Below are 21,441 nucleotides of genomic sequence, written 5' to 3' on the forward strand. Positions count from 1 at the left end.
AATAAATTAATAAAAATACTCCACATTTAAATTTTAAAAATAAAAAATACTCTTACTATTAATTTTGGACGGAAACTTTAGGGTTTTAAAAGTTCTCTTTAACCTTTAAATTTTTTTATTAATACTCTTCACCTTTTTTTAAAAGCCGTCCATATATGAAATTTAAGTAATTTTTTTATTTTAAAAAAAGTTTAAATGTTTTTTTTAATAGTTTTTACAAAAGTTTGAAATAAAAAAAAAAGTTTTATAGTGATTTTTTTAAAAAAAAAAACAGTTAAAAATATATATTTGAAATAAATTATTGCATATATTTTAAAAACTTTTTTTGAAAGCTTTTTTAAACGTTTAGGGATATTTTTTTATAGAAAAAAAGTGCAAATTGAATGATAGTTTTATTAAAGGAATTTTGTTCATTACTTAATTATATTTTTAAAAAATTGTGAATTAATTGTAATTTCAAATTTGGGATCTGAATTTTATTAGCTCTTAAATAGTAAACACTAATTTTCTTATTTAATTTTTTAATTTTTCAATTTTTAAAAATTTATTTTAATTAAAAAATAATAATTTCTTTATTCTAAAAAAGAAAAAAAAAAAAGAAAAAAGAAAAAAAAAAAAATCTCCCTCATTCTTAATCCTAATCGGTTTTTCGTCGAGCCGCTTTGATTTCCTCCCATTCCATTCGACTTCGTGTTATTCAAAGCTCTACTGATTCTCTTCTCTCTCGAAATTCCTCATCCGCGATCTGATTTCCCCGGAAAGATCTGACAATTGCTGTTTCTGCTGTCTGGATTTCAGATTATCAGATCGCACCGCCATTTCTCTTCCACTTCCGCTTCGTCGCCGTCGTCGTCGTCGTCGTTGACTTTGGTTAGGGATTGTTCTTGCAACTTGCAGACTAGTGTTCCTTAGTTGGTGGTAGACTGTCGAGATGTTAGGAGCAGGTGTTCGGTTTGGTTGCGTTAGAGGTGAGGACCGGTTTTACGATTCATCGAGAGCCAGGAAGGGCCTTCTCAGCCGTCAAAATGATAGGCTCTGTAGACCTCAAGAACACGCTTCAGCTACTCCATCTTGCGCGGTTAAGGATGTTTCCGTGCAGTATCCGATTACAGAGGCTGGGGACCGTGTCGTCTCTGATGAAGCTACTAAACCAGTTCCCCAGCCGGCTGTTTCTCCGTTAAGTAATCTCGAGCGCTTCTTGCAGTCGGTTACTCCTTCTGTGCCTGCTCAGTTTCTCTCTAAGGTTTGAGTGGGTTTAGAGCAATGTTTAACTTTAATTCGATTTCATTTCTGGAATTCAGCTGACTTGTGTTTTGTTGCTTGCAGAGTGCGTTGAGAGGTTGGAAGACGAGCGATTCGGAGAGGCAGCCTTACTTTGTGCTTGGTGATTTGTGGGAAACTTTCAAGGAGTGGAGCGCTTATGGCGCTGGAGTGCCTCTGTTATTGAATAACACTGATGGTGTGGTTCAGTATTATGTCCCGTATTTGTCTGGCATACAATTGTATGGCACGGAATCGTCTACAAAGCCAAGGTATTCAATATGCTGGAATTGAGGTCATGCAGATTACCTTCTATGAAATGTTGTTCTCTTTAATCCATTCATTGGTGCATATTTTAGCATGCAGCTTCTCAACTCAGGAATTTGCAATTTTTGGTTCTGATTCTGTTTTACTTTATGAGGGGTACTGAGGTTTAGGTTTGTGGTTTGGTGGAAGGGTAATTTTTTTCCTCGAGTGATTTGATGTTCTGTTTATATTTTGTCCCTAAATTTTGTGGATTTATCCTATGGACCATAATGCCAATTCGTAGTTCGCGAAGAATGCTTTTCTTCTACCGATCCTTGTTTCGAGACAAAATTCCTCCTTTCTATGTTGCAAAACTGTTTTTAAAGTTTAACCAACTTTTGATTGCTTAGTTAATGTCATCTTGATTAATGGCGGGATCGAGTGCGTTTTAGAGTTTGAGAATCTGAATGTCATTTTGTGTTACTAAGTATGGCGTGAGAGGTTTTCATTCAGGAAAATAGAGCACAGGGTAAACACTGAAGGGTAGACTCGTTTGGATCAATGTTCTAGAATTTGATTTCCATTTCTTGTAGCAGGAGTCGTTTCACTTTTTTGGTTGATCATATTCTTACGCTTTGAATGTAGTAGTATGACATCATTAAGAAAAAAGAATTTGTGTGCTTTGATGGGACGTTATATTGTTCTCGAGTTTCATGAATTTGATTGTGAATTCTATCATATTCTTACGTTTGTTTTTTGTGATACTGATGCATAAGCTTTGGTTGTTTGGAAGGCAATGGGGTGAGGAAACTGATAGTGACTACAGAGATTCAAGTAGTGATGGTAGTAGTGATTCTGAAACAAAGAGAAGAATAAAACACTGTAGAGAACCACCCCACCATAATGATCCGTCTATCACAGCTCCTCTTAGAATGGATAGATTGTCTTTGAGGGACCAGCATTTGGGACGTCTCGAGGACTGCTCCAGCGATGAGGCTGAATCTTGCAATTCTCAAGGTTGCCTTCTATTTGAGTATCTTGAAAGAGACCTACCGTATTCACGCGAACCTTTGGCAGACAAGGCAAGTAGTTTTCCGGGTTTTGAGAATATATTCGGGTTTACAGCTTCTCATTTTTCTTTGTTTTTTTGCATACAGATATCGGACCTTGCCTCTCGTTTCCCTCAGCTGAAAACATTGAGAAGCTGTGACCTACTACCATGTAGTTGGATATCTGTGGCATGGTAATCAGAATCTTCACATTTCTTTGAATTCTCTGTAATATCCATGTGACTAATTGCTTCAAAACCAAAACTTGTTGTAGGTACCCAATTTACAGGATACCAACTGGGCAAACATTAAAGGATCTTGATGCTTGCTTTCTCACATACCATTCTCTACATACTACAATGGGAGGTAATTCAATTTCTTGCCAGTTTAACCAATGTTTAAGTTCATTTTGGGATTCTGTCATGTCATTTAGAATATTTTAACGTTTAATATCGTGTGAGATTCGATGTACATTATATATCTGAGAAGAGCATGAAAATTCATTTTCTTCATATTTTTTAGGCCTTCAAAGCCCTCAATTGCCATTTGTGGCATATCCTTGTAAGACGGATGCCAAAAAAGTTCCTTTAAGAATTTTTGGACTTGCTTCATACAAGTTTAAAGGGTCATCATTGTGGATGCGAAATGGTGGAGTTGAGCATCAATTGGCAAACAAGCTCTCGCGGGAAGCTGATAAGTGGTTAAGAGAACTCCAGGTCAATCACCCAGATTTCGTATTCTTCAGCCGACGAGATTTAGCACCTTACTGATACGATACTCTTACAAACTAGAAAACGAAAGTCGACAAGTCGTGGCCCTACAAAAGAACCCCGTAATTAGTTGGATTAAGCTGTATGCCTGTTGAAGGAGTGGTACACTCGTTTGCTTTCGTCAAGGTGGGGGATTGAAGGAAGGTTAAGGAATGTGATAGGTTGCAAAATACTGAAGCTTTAGTTGGTTGTTGGTGTGCCGTGCCTGATGTATTAACAAAGACCGATAGAAAGTGAAGTCTAAAGATGTAAGAAGAGAACATAGCTGTAAGACTCGCTGGTTTAGCAAGGTAGATGCTGGTTCGACATGTATCCAATAAGCATGTGTTCTTCTTTGCTTTCACCTTTTAGTTTATGTATCCATAGAAGAGCCATCATTTGAGAAATCAGGCCTTCCTTAATCCCTCCGACTGACGGTCCTAATTTTGTTAGAATGTAATGTTACTTAAGAGGATTTAGCACCTCACTGGTTTTATTCAGGCATTGAACTGTACTGCAGGAGTTTCCTTGACCATGAACAGATTATAACGATTAGAAATGTATATGGAAAGCGTAGAATACGCCCTGAACTTGAGTATCTATCTGTTCTTGGCTTAGTTTCTTCTCTTTCCCATATCAATAGAATTGCTTAATTGAGGGTCTGTTTGTTAAAGATGTAGGCATCTTTTACTTGTCCATTTTTTGTCAGGTATGGTCGTCATGTGAAGATGAAAGAATGTGAAAGCAAGAGGATCCTTACTCGTAAGCAATGCTCAATGGCCAAGTGTTCTGTCCTGATCTGTAGAAATGGTAAGTGTACGGTAAGAAAGCCTCTAGTTTCTGCTTTACAGAGGGCAGGGGATCCACTAATGGAAACACAGCGTTGGCTTGCTTGCCTGGTGTTCATAGGACCTGTAACAAAGTTTCTGATTCCACCATACCAAGTAAGTTTTCTGAGCTACTGTTTAATGCCTATTAATTGTGAGCTAAATGGATGCTGCTGTTGTGTTGGAATATCTAGATGTGCTTTTGAGTGTTTGGTTAAAACTTTTTTCAATTTACCCTCCTGGTAAATGAATGTTAAATTTGGATGGTTATAAGTTTACAGGGTATTAAAACTACATTGGAAAATGCTTGAAAATTAAAGACTAAAACTTACATTTTGTACTGAAATAAAAAACATAGTCAGACTAGCTAGTTAGATTCTACATTGGTTGAAGAGGGGAACGTAGCAATCTTTATAAGGGTGTGGAAATCTCTCTTTGGTAGACGTGTTTTAAAACTGACGACAATATGTAATGGGTGAAAGTGGATGATATCTACTAGCGGCGAATTTGGACTGTTATAAATGGTATTAGAGCCCAACACTAGGCAGTGTGTTAGCGAGGATGTTGGGTCCTTAAGGGGTGGATTGTGAGATCCCACGTTAGTTGGAGAGGGGAACATAAAACCTCCCCCTAGTTGACGCATTTTAAATTGTGAGGCCGGATTTGGAAGAAAACCTCCTAAATTTGGCACAAAAGTAGTAAAGTTTAGAAAAGAAAAATTGAATTTTGAGTATGGAAAAGAATTAAATTACAAAAAATTGCAATATTAATTGGAAATTTAATAGAGAAATAAGAAGAGAAGCATGCCCACAACAAGAATTCCTAAATAAATTCTCCATAAAACCCATTCCTATCTTTCATCTTCTCCACTAAACCCATAAACTTTCCGGCAAGCAAACATTATAATGTCCGACTCCGGCGACCGTCCGAGGTTTCTGCATTCCATTTTTGGGCATGGCAAAGGTTCAGAATTAAAAGTTTAAGAGTTTTGTTATAAAATATATCAATTTGATGTTGAATATAAGGGGTGTTTTGGATTTGAATGGCAGTGGCGGAGTTGATGCTGTGGAAGAAGAAGAGAGAATCGGCGGCGATGTTGGCCGGAATCAGCGGCGTTTGGTTGCTGCTTGAGGTCTTGGACTACCACTTTGTTACTCTGCTTTGCTATCTACTCATCATTACTATGCTTCTTCTCTTCTCTTGGAACAAATTGGCTCTTCTCATCAACAGGTAAATCCAATTATTCTTCTTATTCTATTTTTATCTCTAAACTTTCAATTTTGTTTGATTCCGCTTTAAATTTAGATAAATGTTGTAATTTTAAATCCTTGATAAGTTTTCGTTGAAAATAAAGTTGTACAAAATCCACGGGAGAGTGGAGAGTAGAACCAGTGCCGGCGAAGACGCTAGGCCTCGAAGGAGTGAATTGTGAGTTCTCACGTCGGTTGGAGAGGGGAACGAAACATTTTTTTTTTACTAGGATGTGAAAACCTCTCTTTAGCAGATGTGTTTTAAAACTTTGACGGAAAATTCGAAAGAAAAAGCTCAAAGAGGACAATATTTACTAGTGATGACTGTTACGCTAATTTTTTTTCATTAAAATTTGATTTGATTGAAACTAACGTGTAATGAAAATATTTTGTTAAAATGACAGAGTGAATTGGCGGGTAAAAATAAAATTTTCGATGATATGAATTTATGGTAAAAATTGATATGGGTAAATTTGTTTTTTTTATTATAAGGTTTTAAAAGTAAAATAATTTTGTTTGATTTAAATAATTGGATGAATTTGCAAAAATTGAACAATAGGATAAAGATTGTAGAACTCGTATGAATTTATGGTAAAAATTGATGCAGTAAATTTTTTTTTTTTTTTTTTTTTTAAATCTTATTGATGACGTGGCTTGGCAGGGCTCCACCGAATGTGCATGATTTTGAGATCTCAAACGCTACTCTCACTCGTTTCTTGGATACATTCAACTGGTTGGTCCACCACTTCTTTCAAATTTCAACTGGCCAAAACTTCAAGCTATTTGCAATGGTACCCTTCCAAATCTCATTATTTAATTTATACCTATTTTACATTTTTAAATGCCAAAGTTGAAATGGTAACCTTCCAAATCTCACAATCCACCCGTTTCGGGGCTTAGCATCCTCACTGGCACTTGTTCCTTTCTCTGATCGATGTGGGATTTCACAATCCACCTCCTTTGGGGGCCAGCATACTCGTTGGCACATCGTCTGGTGTCCACCTCTTGGAGGCTCAACGTCGTCGCTGGCACACTGGGCTTTTGAGGCCCAGTGTCTAGCTCTAATCTTATTTGTAATGGCCCAAGCCCCCCATTAGCCGATATTGTTCTCTTTGGGGTTTCCCTTTCGGGCTTCCCCTCAAGATTTTTAAAACGCATATGCTAGAGAGAGATTTTCACACCTTCTAAGGAATGTCTCCAACCGATGTACGATCTCACAATCCACCCTTCGCTGACACTTGTTCCCCTCTCCAATCAACGATTAGTAATCAATGTCAACCCATTTTGCAGGTATTGGGTAGCATTTGGTTGGTATCACTCATTGGAGAGCTAACAAACTCATTGAATCTCATATACATTGGTTGGTATCACTCTCTTTCTCTCTCACTTTCAATAGAATTTCTGTCTGAAAAAGACTGTGACATGTTGTTCTTAATATTGAGCAGTGTTTTTGAGCTTACAAACAGTTCCAATTGTGTTGGACAAGTACGAGGAGGAGATTCATAAGCTTGTCTCCAACCTCAAGTCTTCCATGGACACCTTCTTCCACACCTTACACTCCAATTTTCTCACCAAAATCCCAAGAAGAACCCATATCAAACAAACTTAGTTCCTAATACCCTATATTTCAATCACTTATTTCGTCCCGAACCCGTCTTAGATTCAATCAAAATCGAGTTGTATTCCATGTTTTGAAATACGTGTTTGATAGTAGATTTAGAAATCCATTAATGTATCAACCAATTTGAACATATTTTAACTGATTAATATTTTAACAATGTATCTTCTACTAAAAGGTTAGACGTTCAAAGTCATTAATGTATCAATCAATTTGAACCTATCTGATTATTTCATCTGGTATGGTTTTTATATATTTAATATAAATAATTTGAAATTAGTATGTTGAGTAAATTATTATTATTATTTTTAAATCTTAGACGGACCCAAAAAAAGTCAACAAAAGCTGGTCTTGATGTCCACGTGGCATCATACTATTGGTCTGTCATAGGATTAGGTATTTAGTCCCTTCATTATATTCGTTTGAGTCTTAATCCTTGGAGAGATCGGAGGGTTTTTAAACGGTAAGGGAGTTAACAGATTTGAGCGGCGGCGGCGGCGGATTGATGAGCGGCCCGGCAGTTCTGATAGTATGGGCGGCGGTGGTTTCGATTTCTGTTATTACAACGATCATATTCTCCTGCACCGGCGGCGGTTCTAAAGAGAAAGACACGTCACACCCCGACACATACAGTACTGCATGCGCCGCCGGGTGTGGCGGTTGATGTCTCCGCCTCCGCCGCAACCCAATAACGAGACGGTGGCGCGTCTACCAACGGCTAACAGCAAAACAATAGCATGTAAATCTTCCTCCTCCATTTTTATTTTTTATTTTATTGCTTTAAAATATGTAAGAAAAATTAAAGTTAGTGGATAAAAATGAAATAAGAAAAAGTAAAAAAAAAAAAAAAAAAATTCCATTTCCAATTAGTTATATTTTTTCATTAAATAAAAAATTCACAGACTGTAATTACTGTTAGATGATGAAAGTCGCACATCTGATCATTTCCTAAGTTCCACATCCGCTCATTTAGGAAATGGTCATGTGTTTATAATCAAAAAATACTCTATCTATTAGTATAAGATATTTTGGGAAAGCCCAAAACAAAGCCATGAGAGCTTATGCAGGACAATCATACTGTGGAGAGTCGAGAGGAGGTACAATATGGGTTATTTACATATATTTTTATATTATTTTAAAAAATTCATGAGTATTTTATAAAAATATATTTTTAAAAAATTATAAAAAGTTCCCGGGTTTTTTAAGTTTCTTAAAATATTAATAAAAATTTTAAAGATTTAAAAATATTTTAAAAGTTAAAATGATATTTAAAAAAAAAATTAAAATTTTAAGGGTATTTTTTTAATTAAATATTAATGGCTTCCATATGTTTAATTTTTTTTTTTTTTAATTTTTAATTGTTCTGCAAGGGTAAAAACTTTATTTTTTAAAAAAATGTCTAAAGCGGGACCACTAACACAACTATTTATAGGATGGTCCCTACACATCATTAAATTGCAAACTAGACCCTAAAAAAATTAAATTTATTTTCATTTAAATACTTTGTTTTCTCCGCCTCTCAGTTTCACGTCCCGGAGCTCCTCCAGACACGTGGGACTCACCACTCCTAATCTGTCGCACAATTTCTCTCCATTTTCTCGCGATACATTGCTCTAATTCTTGTCGCTCGTGAACCATTCCTCTTTCTACCTTTGTAGGTCCCACCACTCTCCACGTGGTACTAATCAAACCACGTCGTACTAAGCGTACCAGGTAAGCAAAAAGATCCCAGCCGTTGATTCAATATACAACATTAAAAATAAAATAAAAAACCGCAAAAATTTGTGATTGGCTGGAAACGTGGTCCCCACAAGACAGAAATTATTACGATGTGGCACTTTAACGGTTACTAAACAATGATTACTTATTATAGTAATTGCGGTGGACACTCAACGGTCGCCGTCTGATCATTCTCCATCGCAACAATGTGGTCCCCAGTGGGCCCCACCTTACAATTAAAATATCGTTACTAATTTTAAAAACATGTTTATATAAAATATAATTTTAAAAAAATATAAGAATTTAAATAAACATAACACTTTGTATTTATTTTAAAATTATTATTCCTAATATTAATACCTTTATTTTATTATATTAATTGTTTATTTCAATTAATTATTATTGGATTTTGTCGGAAACTGTCACATGCGAATTCCAATCTGCCGTACGTTGTTGAGTGTATCGAAAGAATGTGTGTGTGTGTTTTTTTAAATAATTAAAATTATTAAATAAGAAAATGTCATGAATTTCATTAAAATATGCTAATAAGAAAATTTAAGGATATTTTTTTTAATTAAATACAAAAAAAAAATTATTTTTATTTATATTAATTTATCCTTTTAAATATAATAAGTGTTTTTAATTGAAAAGAATTCAATGATTGATATATTAATAACAAATTAAATTTACCTTTTTTAGTATATCGTTAAATTGTATTAATTTCCATCATAACTTTCAATTTTACAAAATTGACTCAAAATTCAATAATTATTGCAATTTTTTTCAATAATTCAACCTTTAATTTTAATAAATTAAATTTTTTAAGAAAAAAATTAATGTCCGAAAAAAAATAATAATTTTACACCCTTATATATATATATATATAAATTATAACGTTTACCTCAATTTGAGGTGCAAATTGAAGAAACAAACAAATTAAAATAAAGTAAAAAACAAAATAATTAAAACCAACTTAATCATTTTTTTTTATGGTAATTTTCCAAATAATATATTTAAACTTTTTTTTGCAAATTAAAAAAAAATACTTATAACGAGAATATGACTATCAAATAACGGTTAGTTCAAAGTACATTCGAGTAATGAAAATGAATTTAAAATAGGTTTATTAAACAACGGTTGGCTAGTTTGGAGTATAGTCTCGTGACTGACTGTTCGAATAAAGAAAATTAGCTCAAAACAAGTAGGAATCTAAACTGAGTAGGGGATGAACAACGTTAATGTTTTTTTTCTTAAAATAAACAAAATTGTCACAAATTTTGACTTTAATCCGACAATAGTGTTGACAAAAACATGATGGGTATTATAATGTTTTATAATGTAGATTATTAATTAACGTACATTACATTATTATTTTTAGAAATGAGAGTGATGGGTCGTACCTAGAAAAGAAGCATTTTGGCAACATCTCTTTGTTTTCTTGGAAAATGTTAAACAAATCTTTAGATATCGAATCCATACTCTGTTTCATAAATTTTATAAATTTGGTTCTGTCCACCGCTAACATATATTGTCTGCTTTGACTCGTTACATATCATTGTCAGTCTCAAAGTTCACACCCTTTTAAGGAATGTTTCGTTCCCCTCTCCCACCGATGTAGGATCTCACAATCCACCCCCTTGGAGGCCAGGAATGTTTCGTTCCCCTCTCCCACCGATGTAGGATCTCACAATCCACCCCCTTGGAGGCCAGCGTCCTCACTGACATACTATCTATTATCTGGTTCTGATACTATTTGTAACAGCCCAAACCCACCAGCGTCCTCACTGACATACTATCTATTATCTGGTTCTGATACTATTTGTAACAGCCCAAACCCACCACCAGTAGACATTGTCCGCTTTGGCTCGTTACGTATTTCCGTCAACCTCATAATTTTAAAACGTGTTTGCTGGGGGGGGTTTCCACACCGTTATAAGGAATGTTTCGTTCCCTTCTCCCCTAAATTATTAGGGAATAATAACATTTGAGGGTTCTATCGACGTGGCTAAGTTTAGGGCATGACTTTGATACCAATGTTAGACTTATGGGCATGGGGCATGGTATACATGGCTAAGTTTAGGGCATAGCTTTGATACTAATGTTAGACGAACACGACTCTCTACAATAGTATGATATTGTTCCATTTGAACATAAGTTCTAACTGCTTTGCTTTGGGCTTCCGAAGAAGCCTCATTCTAATGGAGAGGAGAGAGTATTCATTGATTATAAACTCATGATCATTCCCTAAATTAGTCAATGTGGGACGTCCAACATACTCCTAGCCGAACAATGGAGTCGAGTCACGGGATGATCCTGTTATTTTGAGCCACATCATCTCTCAAGGATAATTTAATGAGTCACTAGACGTTAAAACACTATTCTCCTTTTTCTCTGTATTCGCCATTGAATGACTTTATCTTTTTGGCCTTGAGAAAAGCTTTTTGCAACCTCTCTCTCTTCTTCATCGAACACCAAATTTCAACTCACCATGGAAAACCCTCCTTCCATCTCCTTCATCTTTCTCCTCTGCAACTTTTGTCTTTCAATGGCGGCTTTGAACGACGAGGGCACTGCCCTTTTCTCCTTCAAACAGTTCATCACAGAAGACCCAGACGGCTCCCTCAGCAACTGGAATTCTTCAGATCAAAACCCTTGTTCTTGGAATGGCGTTACATGCAATGATCTAAGAGTCGTTTCCCTTAGTATTCCCAAGAAGAATCTCAAAGGGATTCTCCCTTCTTCGTTGGGGATTCTTTCTCACCTTCGCCATGTGAATCTAAGGAACAATAAACTCCATGGAACTCTGCCATTGGAGCTTTTCCAAGCTAATGGAATACAGAGCTTGGTGATTTTTGGGAATTCCTTTTCTGGGTTTGTCCCAAATGATGTTGGTAAGCTCAAAAACCTTCAAATCTTGGATTTATCTCACAATTTCTTTAATGGGTCGTTGCCTGTTTCATTGATCCAATGCACAAGACTTAGAATTCTTGATATTAGTCACAATAATCTTACTGATGCTCTGCCTGTTGGACTTGGTTCTAGTTTGAATTTCTTGGAAAAATTGGATGTTTCTCACAATATGTTCAATGGTTCAATCCCTATGGATATTGGTAATCTCTCTAGCTTGCAAGGAACTGTTGATTTCTCATATAATTTGTTCTCTGGTTCAATCCCTGCTAGCTTAGGAAACCTTCCTGAAAAGGTTTATATTGATCTTAGTTATAATGATTTGAGTGGTTCAATACCCCAAAATGGTGCTCTTATGAACAGAGGACCTACTGCTTTCATTGGTAATCCTGGTCTTTGTGGACCTCCATTGAAGAATCCGTGTTCTTCGGAAGCTCCAGGCGCGAGTTCGCCGTCGTCATTCCCCTTTTTCCCAGATAATTCTCCACCTGGGAGGTCTGAGGGTAATGGAGGGTTGAGTAGGAGCACGTTGGTTGCGATAATCGTCGGCGACATTATCGGTATCTGTCTGATTGGGTTGCTGTTTTCGTATTGCTATTCGAGGTTTTGGACTCGTAGGAATGGGAAGAAGGTAGAGCAATCTAAAGATGGTCTTCATAAGGGAGAGAAAGGAAGAAAGGATTGTCTCTGCTTTCGAAAGGGTGAATCCGAGAATGTTTCGGAGCATGTTCAGCAGTTTGATCTCGTAGCTCTTGATTCAAACGTGACGTTTGATCTCGACGAACTTCTTAAGGCGTCGGCGTTCGTTTTGGGGAAAAGTAGTATCGGGATAGTGTATAAAGTCGTGCTCGAAAATGGCCTCACTTTAGCTGTGAGAAGATTGGGTGAAGGAGGTTCACAAAGGTTTAAAGAGTTTCAAACTGAAGTTGAAGCAATTGGGAAGCTAAGGCATCCAAATGTTGTTGGCCTTAGAGCTTATTATTGGTCTGTTGATGAAAAACTGCTTATTTATGATTACATATCAAATGGAAGCCTTGCATTTGCCATTCATGGTACGTTTTCGTAACTTTCTTGCAGCTAGAACTTGATCGTTTATATGTTTTTGATTGTTCGAACGTTATCAGGGAAGCCCGGGACATCGTCGTTTTCACCGTTACCGTGGTCTGTTCGGTTAAGAATCATGGAAGGTATAGCAAAAGGGTTGATTTACTTGCATGAGTTTAGCCCCAAAAAGTATGTCCATGGCAATTTGAAGACGAACAACGTACTTCTCGGACACAATATGGTACCTCATATTTCGAATTTCGGGCTTGCTCGACTTGTTAACATCGCTGGAGGATCTCCGACTCTGCAATCGGGTCACTTGACAGACGAAAAACCCCACGAGAAACAGCTTAAGTCTGCAACTTCTGAAGCTAGTACATTCAGTTCTAATATGAATACTTACTACCAAGCCCCAGAAGCATTAAAGGTCGTGAAGCCATCACAGAAATGGGACGTTTACTCGTTCGGTGTGATATTACTCGAAATGATCACCGGAAGGTTGCCGATAGTTCAAGTTGGAGCGTCGGAGATGGATCTTGTTCAATGGATTCAACTCTGCATTGAGGAAAAGAAGCCGCTTTCGGATGTTATAGATCCGTCTTTGACACCGGACGACGATACAGACGAGGAGATTATCACGGTTTTGAAGATATGTTTAGCTTGTGTTCAAAATAGTCCCGAAAGAAGACCGACGATGAGACATGTTTCTGATGCATTGAGTAGGATGGTTGTGAATCCAAAGTGAACAATGGACCGTTCATACTCGAAAGCTCGAGCTCCCTCGTAAAGGGTTCGAAACAAAACTCTGGCTTTTCGTACGCTCGTGTAAATGAAGATGATTTATGTTCGTTCGAATTTGTTTTTCTTTTACTGTCTTGAAACTTTGTTGAAGCAATGGGTGTGTTCTTCAGTTGAGCTTTAGGGTTGTTAAGAAGGCACTGTTTGAGGTGGGAAATGGCTGACTTTTACATGAGCGTGATTGTAGGGACGAGCGCCTGCAAATTCTGCAGCCACTTTTGACTCATGCCCTCCAAGAAGATGCTCTAATGGCCCATTCTTAGGACATTTTTGCCAATCATTTCATTTCATTCAAACTTATTTTGAACGAAAAAATGTTATATTATAATCGACATAGACGAGATTCGAAGCTATAATCATAAAGGATATTGTCCGCTTTGGCCCGTTACGTATCGTTGTTAGTCTCATGGTTTTAAAACGCGTCTACTAGGGAGATGTTTCCATATACTTATGAGGAATGTTTCGTTCCCCTCTTCAATTGATGTGGTATCTCACAATCATCCCTCCTTAGGGACACAACGTCCTCGCTGATACACCCCCTGGTGTCTAGCTCTAATACCATTTGAAACAGCTCAAGCCATTATTAATAGACATTGTTCGCTTTGGCTCGTTATGTATCGTTGTCAGCCTTACGATTTTAAAACACGTCTACTATGGAGAGGTTTTCACACCCTTATAAGACTGATGTGGGATCTCACAATCCACCCTCATTGGAAGCCCAGCGTCCTTGCTGGCACACCGCCTATTGTCTAGCTCTGATACTATTTGTAATAGCCCAAGCCCACCGCTAATAGATATTGTCGCTTTGGTCCGTGACGTACCACTGTTAGCCTCAGGATTTTAAAACGCGTCTACTAGGGAGAAGTTTCCACACTCTTATGAGTAATGTTTCGTTCTCCTCTCATGTGAGATCTCACAATCCACCCCTTTGGGGACCAACGTCCTCGCTAGCATACCGCTTGGTGTCTGGCTCTGCTACTATTTGTAACAGCTCAAGCCCACCGCTAACCGATATTGTTCACTTTGGTCCGTTACGTATCGTCATCAGATTCATGGTTTTAAAACGCATCTACTAGAGAAAATTTTCAACACCCTTGTAAGGAATATTTCGTTTCCCTCTCCAACTGATGTGAGATCTCACAATACACCCTCCTTGGAGGCCCAATATCCTCGTTAGCATACCGCCCAGTGTTTGACTCTAATACCATTTGTAACAGCCCAAGCTCATCAGTAATAGATATTATCCGTTTTGGCTCGTTACATATCGTTATCAATCTCATTATTTTAAGACGCGTACCCTTATAAAGTATGTTTCGTTAACCTCTCCAACCTGTAGGATCTCACAAAAACACGAGCTTTAGTTGGTTCTTTGTTGTATGTATGATAAATATCTTATACGACACCGTGTAGATGTATACTTTTATACTAGCTCGAATATACGATATAAAACTATTTATTGGAAGATGTTGCTTGAAAGGGTGCTTAGAATTAGGTCATTTGCCCATGAGAAAAGAAGCCTCCATTGTAGCACAAGATAAAATTCCATTGAGGTTCAATTTCCATGGAAATTTAACCTAATTTTGATGAAGGACAACAAAAGCCTCGTCTTTCCGAGCAATTCTTAGCCTCGTCACGCCTTCTACGAATTGCCTGTCCAAAGTAAACCAAACGAGAGAAGAGTTGATCGTTACTAATAACGGGACGAGTCAACTAACAAATATATGATTGATAATGACACGAGAGGAACTTACTTCCATGGAACGTCACCGACACTCCTCCAATTCTCATCTCCATCTTTGTAGAACAAAGAGAATTCAGATTCTGTCTCGAATAGCTTCAATCCAAATTCACATTGTCGACCTGATAGAACAACATAAAACATACACGTTAGAAGTTTGTCTAATTTCTCGAGATGATGGACGATTACCGTAAATTTTGAGACATATCCGTACATACCAAACATGTCTTCGAGCTGAAGGGCAAGACTAGAATAGTAGCCATGTTGAAAGATGCAAACTTTCCTGCCAACAATGACACCATCCATATTCACTTTCACATAACCCCGCCGCCGTTTGCTCTGCACCACCTCCGCCTCTTCCTCACACTCTTCTCCCTTCTTGTAGAGATCCGACAGCTGAGCCGCCGCCGACCAATTCATCGCTTCAAAACAACCTTGAATCAGCAACAAACCCAACAAAAAACAAAACAAAACAAAGCATCTCACAATGTGGTCGTGGTCGGGGATGATGCTGAGGCTGCAAAGCTCTGAGGCTGAGCCCCAAGTCTATATCTTGATGAGCATAAGGGTCCATGGAGGAGAGGGCCTGAGAGAGTTTAAAGGAAAGGGTTAAGGAGGGGTTTGTATATATATGTGTGTGTGTGGAGTGTGGGGGACAAGAATGGGGTCTTCCCATTACTACTCATTCAAGCCTTGTTTATCTTGTTGTGTCATTGTGTGTGTGTGTGTTCCATGCAAGTTATGGTAAGCCAAACAAGGGCTATGGCTTGGCCCCTTTGATGCTAAGCTCGCTATCATGCTCACTCACCGGCTCATCCACGTCTCCTGAGTTGACTAAATGATTTTGGTGACCAATCATACACTCTCATATTGACACAACATGAAAGAGTTAAGATCTATCTAAGATGAAAGCATGTGAAAGAGATTTGGAACGGGCATGCAGCTATAGACAACATGTCCTGGACAAACATGACTGGGACATCCGACATGCAGCCATATGCAATATACCTTGGACAAGCATGACTGTGACAATCAACATTCTCGTTGGCACACCGCCTAGTGACTAATTCTAATACCATTTGTAAAAGTTGAAAATATTGTCCACTTTGGTCTGTTATGTATTGCTGTGAGTCTCACGGTTTTAAAACGTGTCTACTAGAGAGATGTTTCCACACTGTTATAAGAAATGATTCATTCCTCTCTTCAACCGATGTGAAATCTCACAATCCACCCCTTGAGGGCCAGCATCCTCGCTAACACTACGTCCCGTGACCGGCTCTAATACCATGATACCATGTGTAACAACACAAGCCCACTACTAGCCGATATTGTCAGTTTTGACCTATTACATATCATCGTCAGCCTCACAGTTTTAAAACACGTCTACTAAAAAGAGATTTCTACACTATTATAAGAAATGCTTTGTTTCTCTCTCCAACCGATGAGGGATCTCACACATAATGATTGAGACAGTGGAGCATTGACGATTATTAAGCTTAACATCATGCAAGCTAATGTGTTCTATCGAGCAAGACCTACCTATAACTTTCTTTTTTGTTTCGCCGAAAAAGTATCGTATTAATGGAGATATTGTTCGACTCTTCTCGTGATCGAGACATTTGTCTACCTGTAACACGTTTCTTCACAATTTTGAACCCCTTTTGTTATCAAAAACAAATGTAAGAGTAAGTGAAAAAGAAGGAAGAAGAGAGAGAGGCAAGCATTTTTCTCTTTATCTCTTTTCATTAATAATGTTGTCGAGGAAGTAAAAGTAGTGGTAGCTTTTAAAGAACATAGTTGTCCCTTGTCAGTCAAATTAAATTTACCATTCAAACACTTTTCTGACAAAACAAACCCATTCATGTTTATTACAACAATGGATCAGACACCCAAAGCTTCTGTCACCACTCTGCCCTTTAGATTCTCTCATAAATCACAGACCATAGTTGTGACAGCCATGACATTGTCCCTAACTTGCTGATGCCCTGTCCAAGACATGTTTTTTAGGAAGGATCATACAAAGGTTTGAAACCCAAGTAGAGACCTGAAGAGTGAAGCTCGTGTTAGGACGGTTGTTGGTTCGATTAGGTGCGTGCCCGTCGGATTTGAATGTCTTTTCACCGATAAGAAAAGACTGATTATGGTGCGTAACTATGTCTTTGACTGTGGAGATGGTGCAAAGTCGGTGTCGAGAAGTGAGTACTTGGAGAAATTATTAGTGGGTAAGAATGTGTTGATGATATTTGTAAGATTTCACATCGGTTCGAGAGGGGAACGAAACATTCTTTATAAGGGTGTGGAAACCTCTACACGTTTTAAAACAGTGAGGGTGGGTGATATGTAACGTGCCAAAGTGGACAATATCTGCTAGCGATGGGCTTGGACTATTACGAATGGTATCAGAGACAGACACCTGACGGTATGCCAATGAATAAGTTGGCTCCCAAGAATGGTGGATGGTGAAATCTCTAGGAGACTAAACATTCTTGAAACCTCTCACTAACATTGCTCTACCCAAAATATAGGCCAAAAAGAGCATAAACGAGGCCCATTTGGCCCATAACATAACGGGCCCACCGTTGGCTTGGTACAGCCCATATGAAAATTGCTCTAACCCAAAGCATAGGCCCAAAAGAGAATAAGCGAGGCCCATTTGGCCCATAATTAACATAACGGCCCAGCGTCGGTTTGGTATTAAAGCCCATAAGAAAATTGCTCTACCAAAACATAGGTCCAAAAAAGCCTAAGCGAGGCCCATTTGGCCCATAATTAACATAACGGGCCCAGCGTCGGCTTGGTATTAAGCCCATAAGAAAATTGCTCTACGCAAAACATAGGCCCAAAAAAGCCTACGAGAGGCCCATTTGGCCCATAATTAACATAATGGGCCCAGCGTTGGCTTAGTATTAAGCCCATAAGTAAACCCGCTCTTCACACTGTACCGCCGAGCTTCGTCCCGCCGCGGTCCCTGGTTGTTGCCTGAGAAAGGAAAGCTTTGAAACGCCCTGCTCTTCGGCCGCCATCTCGTCTTTCCCTTCCAGACTCAAGCTTTCTCGCGGAAAACATGGCTTCCGGCGGCGGTGAGGTTGAAGTCAAGGACGTGTTTATAGGAGCAGGCTGTAACAGAATAGTGAACAACGTTTCTTGGGGAGCCTGTGATTTGGTGGCTTTTGGCGCTCAAAACGCCGTCGCTATTTTCTGTCCCAAGGTGTATATCTTATTACTAGCCACTTCCTCTTTCAATTTTTCATAACTGGAAAAATTCTGAACTGTGCTTTCATTTTTGTTCTTAATTTTCGAAATTCACAGTCTGCACAAATATTGACGACTCTTCCCGGTCACAACGCCTCTGTAAACTGCACTCATTGGCTTCCAAGTAGCAAGTTTGCGTTCAGAGGTGAGTTGAAGTTTTTCCCATTGTCATCATGTTGAATCAATGTGTGTAAACGTTTAATTATCTCCCCAGGGATCATATATATCTTTTAGCTTGCTTGCGAAACAAGACTAGCGTGTGAATCTGTGTTTGTTTCCCCCGTTTTTGAATTGTAATGAGCGTATCTTCTTGTCTTCAGCAAAGCATTTGAACTGTCATTATCTGCTTTCTGGTGATTCTGATGGTGCCATTCATTTATGGGAATTTACGCTTCTGAACCAGAAGGTAATACCTTTTCTAAAGCTTCACTGAGTTCATTAATACTCATTTAAGTTCTAGGATGTATTGTTGAGTTTGTAATTTGACTTGCCGCGTGATTTCGTCATCAGTTGGATTTATTGGAGTAAGTATATGGAAGTGAAACGCTTATGCAATGTGGAAGTGTTCATAGGTGGATCGTTTTGATGTAATTGTATATATCTCTAATGTTCTAATGTAACTTGTGTATGTATAGTGGAGAAATGTTTTACAACTACCAAAATCACACAAGAAAGGCGTCACATGTATTACTGCACATATAATTTCTGAAACCGCAGCAATTGTTGCGTCTTCTTCTTCAGATGGTTCAGTTTGTGTCTGGGAGGTTTCTTTTCCGTCTACCAATGAAGGTAGGAAAGTAAGTTTTATACAGTAATGTCTGTTTCTGTTACTGCTGGCTGTTATAGCTAACTAAAGATATTCCCCAGTAAATCAAACTGGCCTATGAGATTGTTTAAACTGGCCTATGGGATCCTTCTTTCGTTTGAATTTTTACTTGATTTACGCAATGGATATATATCATCTGAATATAAGTTTTCACATTGACGTGAAACATTGAAACCTTTCTAAAAGATATGTTCTCTGTCCAACCTTTTTAGGTGATTGTACATTGCTGTTGCTTGACACACTCTTGGTTGGTTCAAAATCTATGGTGGCACTTTCATTAGCAGAGTTGCCTGGAAATGCCAGTCATATGGTATTGGCAATGGGAGGTTTGGATAATAAGATTCATCTATATTGTGGGAAGAGAACTGGAGAGGTACCTAGTTAGTACAGTACGAATTTTGATTCTATTTTCTTGTCACGAGCTATAAGCCATTTTGAGAAGCTTTTCTTTTTCTCCTTCAATGTATTTGTATGCAGTTCGTCAAGGCATGTGAGCTAAAAGGACACACGGATTGGATTAGAAGTCTGGACTTCTCTTTGCCCATGTGCAAAACTGGAGAAGAAAATAGCATTATGCTTGTAAGTTCATCTCAGGACAGAGGCATACGCATATGGAAGATGGCTCTTCATGGTTCTTTGGCCAACATGAATGGAGGATGCAAAAAAGAGGAAATAAGTTTAACATCTTATATACAAGGTCCTATATTTGCTTCTGGACCATCAACTTACCAGGTATCATTAGAATCTCTTTTGATTGGACATGAGGATTGGGTATATTCGGTCCAATGGCAGCCTCCTTCAGCAGCAGAAACAGAAGGGGTTCCCTGCTATCAATCTGAAAGCATCTTATCTGCATCTATGGACAAGACAATGATGATTTGGAAACCTGAAAAGACTTCTGGGATCTGGATGAATGTGGTTACTGTTGGAGAGTTAAGTCATTCTGCTTTAGGGTTTTATGGTGGGCATTGGAGCCCTAACGGAGATTCAATTTTAGCACATGGTTATGGTGGGTCTTTTCATCTCTGGAGGGATGTTGGTATCAGTTCAGGTAACTGGAAACCTCAAAAGGTTCCCTCAGGACACTTTGCAGCTGTAATGGATATTTCATGGGCCAGATCTGGTGATTATTTTGTTTCAGTCAGTCATGACCAGGTGAGGTGCAACTAATTTATCTAATCTGCCTTGTCATAATTCATAGCGTCCTTGATCCTGAATGTGAAAATTTTACCAATCTGCTTTGTATACATGTGATGTGTCATATGAAATTGTAGCTTATCAACCTGTTTTTTTCATCTCGCTAGCTGAGAAATGATTGAGATTTTCTGGCTCTCACCAAAAAGTAAAATAGGGTAAATGCACTTATTTTATACATGGTTGAAACTTGTAAATTTTGTTTTTGTGTGCGAAATTGCGTCTGAATATCTAAGATTGGGAAAATTAGCGAAAAAGAGAATTTTAAAGTAGGGAGAGTTCTGAAAAGGGTATGAGCCCATGAGAACGAGGGGGAAAAGCTTAGCCTTTGGTGTGAACAATTGATGTATGGGACTCGTGATAAATAGCTGGTTAGGGAAAAATCTTGGTTCCGGGGGAATATTTAGTAGTTAGATTATGAGTGCAACCATACTTTTTGGCTACTCTATAGTTGGCTGGATAGGAGAGGCAAGGAGCTCCTCCCTTAGCTATGTACGTCGTATGAATATATTAATGAATCCTCTTAGAATGAAATAATTTTTAATGGACTTACCATTTTAGATCTGTTACTTAATGTCAAGTATATTGATGCCAATGTTTGCAGACAACTCGGATTTTTTCTCCCTGGAAAAATGTAAATTCTCTTGAAGGAGGTTCTTGGCATGAAATAGCTCGACCTCAAGTCCATGGGCATGATATTAATTGTGTCACCTTAATTCAAGGAAAGGGGAACCATCGCTTTGTCAGTGGAGCAGAAGAGAAAGTTGCTAGAGTCTTTGAAGCCCCATTATCTTTTCTAAAGACGTTGAGTCATGCCACACAGCAGAATTTTGTGGCCACGGAAGATCATCTTGTGGATGTTCAGATTTTGGGCGCTAATATGTCGGCTCTTGGGCTCTCACAGAAGCCTATTTATGTTCACTGTGAGTCTTTCTTCAATCACCCCCCCCCCCCCCCCCCCCCC

The 21,441-nt window shown here is 38.2% G+C and overlaps 4 protein-coding genes across 5 annotated transcripts in view; 3 read left to right on the top strand and 1 right to left on the bottom strand.

Annotated features, from left to right (window-relative positions):
* Window positions 1-610: 610 nt before the first annotated feature.
* Window positions 611-3,904, top strand: LOC111801477. Of its 2 annotated transcripts, XR_002816144.1 has the most exons (7): window positions 611-1,243; window positions 1,327-1,532; window positions 2,300-2,588; window positions 2,664-2,749; window positions 2,830-2,921; window positions 3,078-3,615; window positions 3,825-3,899. XR_002816144.1 is itself a non-coding variant. In XM_023685488.1 (6 exons), exons 1-6 carry the CDS (start codon window positions 932-934, stop codon window positions 3,323-3,325), a joined length of 1,233 nt encoding a protein of 410 aa, XP_023541256.1. In that variant the 5' UTR covers window positions 611-931; the 3' UTR covers window positions 3,326-3,904. The 2 variants fall into 2 exon arrangements, 1 of the variants encoding a protein (XP_023541256.1); XM_023685488.1 differs by having other exon boundaries at window positions 3,078-3,904.
* A 208-nt stretch (window positions 3,905-4,112) lies between these two features.
* LOC111801478 (receptor protein kinase-like protein ZAR1) lies at window positions 4,113-13,600 on the top strand. Its single transcript, XM_023685489.1, has 4 exons — window positions 4,113-5,094; window positions 5,181-5,324; window positions 11,262-12,677; window positions 12,750-13,600. The coding sequence occupies exons 1-4, from the start codon at window positions 5,037-5,039 to the stop codon at window positions 13,412-13,414; spliced, it is 2,283 nt and encodes a 760-aa protein (XP_023541257.1). The 5' UTR covers window positions 4,113-5,036; the 3' UTR covers window positions 13,415-13,600.
* Window positions 13,601-15,041: 1,441 nt separating this feature from the next.
* On the bottom strand, window positions 15,042-15,768 carry LOC111802726 (auxin-responsive protein IAA32-like). Its single transcript, XM_023687195.1, has 4 exons — window positions 15,692-15,768; window positions 15,424-15,627; window positions 15,219-15,327; window positions 15,042-15,117 (listed from the first exon to the last, which is right to left on the bottom strand). The coding sequence occupies exons 2-4, from the start codon at window positions 15,623-15,625 to the stop codon at window positions 15,042-15,044; spliced, it is 387 nt and encodes a 128-aa protein (XP_023542963.1). The 5' UTR covers window positions 15,626-15,627; window positions 15,692-15,768.
* Window positions 15,769-18,153: 2,385 nt separating this feature from the next.
* LOC111801995 (elongator complex protein 2) overlaps window positions 18,154-21,441 on the top strand; it is a 6,276-nt gene continuing 2,988 nt past the window's right edge. The window contains exons 1-7 of the mRNA XM_023686256.1: window positions 18,154-18,413; window positions 18,515-18,602; window positions 18,778-18,863; window positions 19,093-19,246; window positions 19,496-19,656; window positions 19,761-20,438; window positions 21,082-21,400. Of these exons, the coding sequence (XP_023542024.1) occupies window positions 18,270-18,413; window positions 18,515-18,602; window positions 18,778-18,863; window positions 19,093-19,246; window positions 19,496-19,656; window positions 19,761-20,438; window positions 21,082-21,400 (1,630 nt within the window). The 5' untranslated portion in view covers window positions 18,154-18,269. The remainder of the gene's footprint in view (window positions 18,414-18,514; window positions 18,603-18,777; window positions 18,864-19,092; window positions 19,247-19,495; window positions 19,657-19,760; window positions 20,439-21,081; window positions 21,401-21,441) is intronic.

This window comes from Cucurbita pepo, chromosome LG09, assembly GCF_002806865.2.
Source record: "Cucurbita pepo subsp. pepo cultivar mu-cu-16 chromosome LG09, ASM280686v2, whole genome shotgun sequence".
Classification (NCBI taxonomy): Eukaryota; Viridiplantae; Streptophyta; class Magnoliopsida; order Cucurbitales; family Cucurbitaceae; genus Cucurbita; species Cucurbita pepo.

What these genes read in the sequence shown, in the direction of transcription:
- LOC111801478 (XM_023685489.1), top strand. Translation starts at nt 5,037, where the DNA reads ATGTCCGACTCCGGCGACCGTCCGAGGTTTCTGCATTCCATTTTTGGG. An exon ending in CATTTTTGGGCATGGCAAAG is followed by an intron (nt 5,095 to 5,180) that starts GTTCAGAATTAA and finishes TTTGAATGGCAG; the next exon opens with TGGCGGAGTTGATGCTGTGG. An exon ending in CCTTGCATTTGCCATTCATG is followed by an intron (nt 12,678 to 12,749) that starts GTACGTTTTCGT and finishes GAACGTTATCAG; the next exon opens with GGAAGCCCGGGACATCGTCG.
- LOC111802726 (XM_023687195.1), bottom strand. Translation starts at nt 15,625, where the DNA reads ATGAATTGGTCGGCGGCGGCTCAGCTGTCGGATCTCTACAAGAAGGGA. An exon ending in TCAGCTCGAAGACATGTTTG is followed by an intron (nt 15,328 to 15,423) that starts GTATGTACGGAT and finishes TTGTTCTATCAG; the next exon opens with GTCGACAATGTGAATTTGGA. An exon ending in GTCGGTGACGTTCCATGGAA is followed by an intron (nt 15,118 to 15,218) that starts GTAAGTTCCTCT and finishes TACTTTGGACAG; the next exon opens with GCAATTCGTAGAAGGCGTGA.
- LOC111801477 (XM_023685488.1), top strand. Translation starts at nt 932, where the DNA reads ATGTTAGGAGCAGGTGTTCGGTTTGGTTGCGTTAGAGGTGAGGACCGG. An exon ending in CTGCTCAGTTTCTCTCTAAG is followed by an intron (nt 1,244 to 1,326) that starts GTTTGAGTGGGT and finishes TGTTGCTTGCAG; the next exon opens with AGTGCGTTGAGAGGTTGGAA. An exon ending in AGTTGGATATCTGTGGCATG is followed by an intron (nt 2,750 to 2,829) that starts GTAATCAGAATC and finishes AACTTGTTGTAG; the next exon opens with GTACCCAATTTACAGGATAC.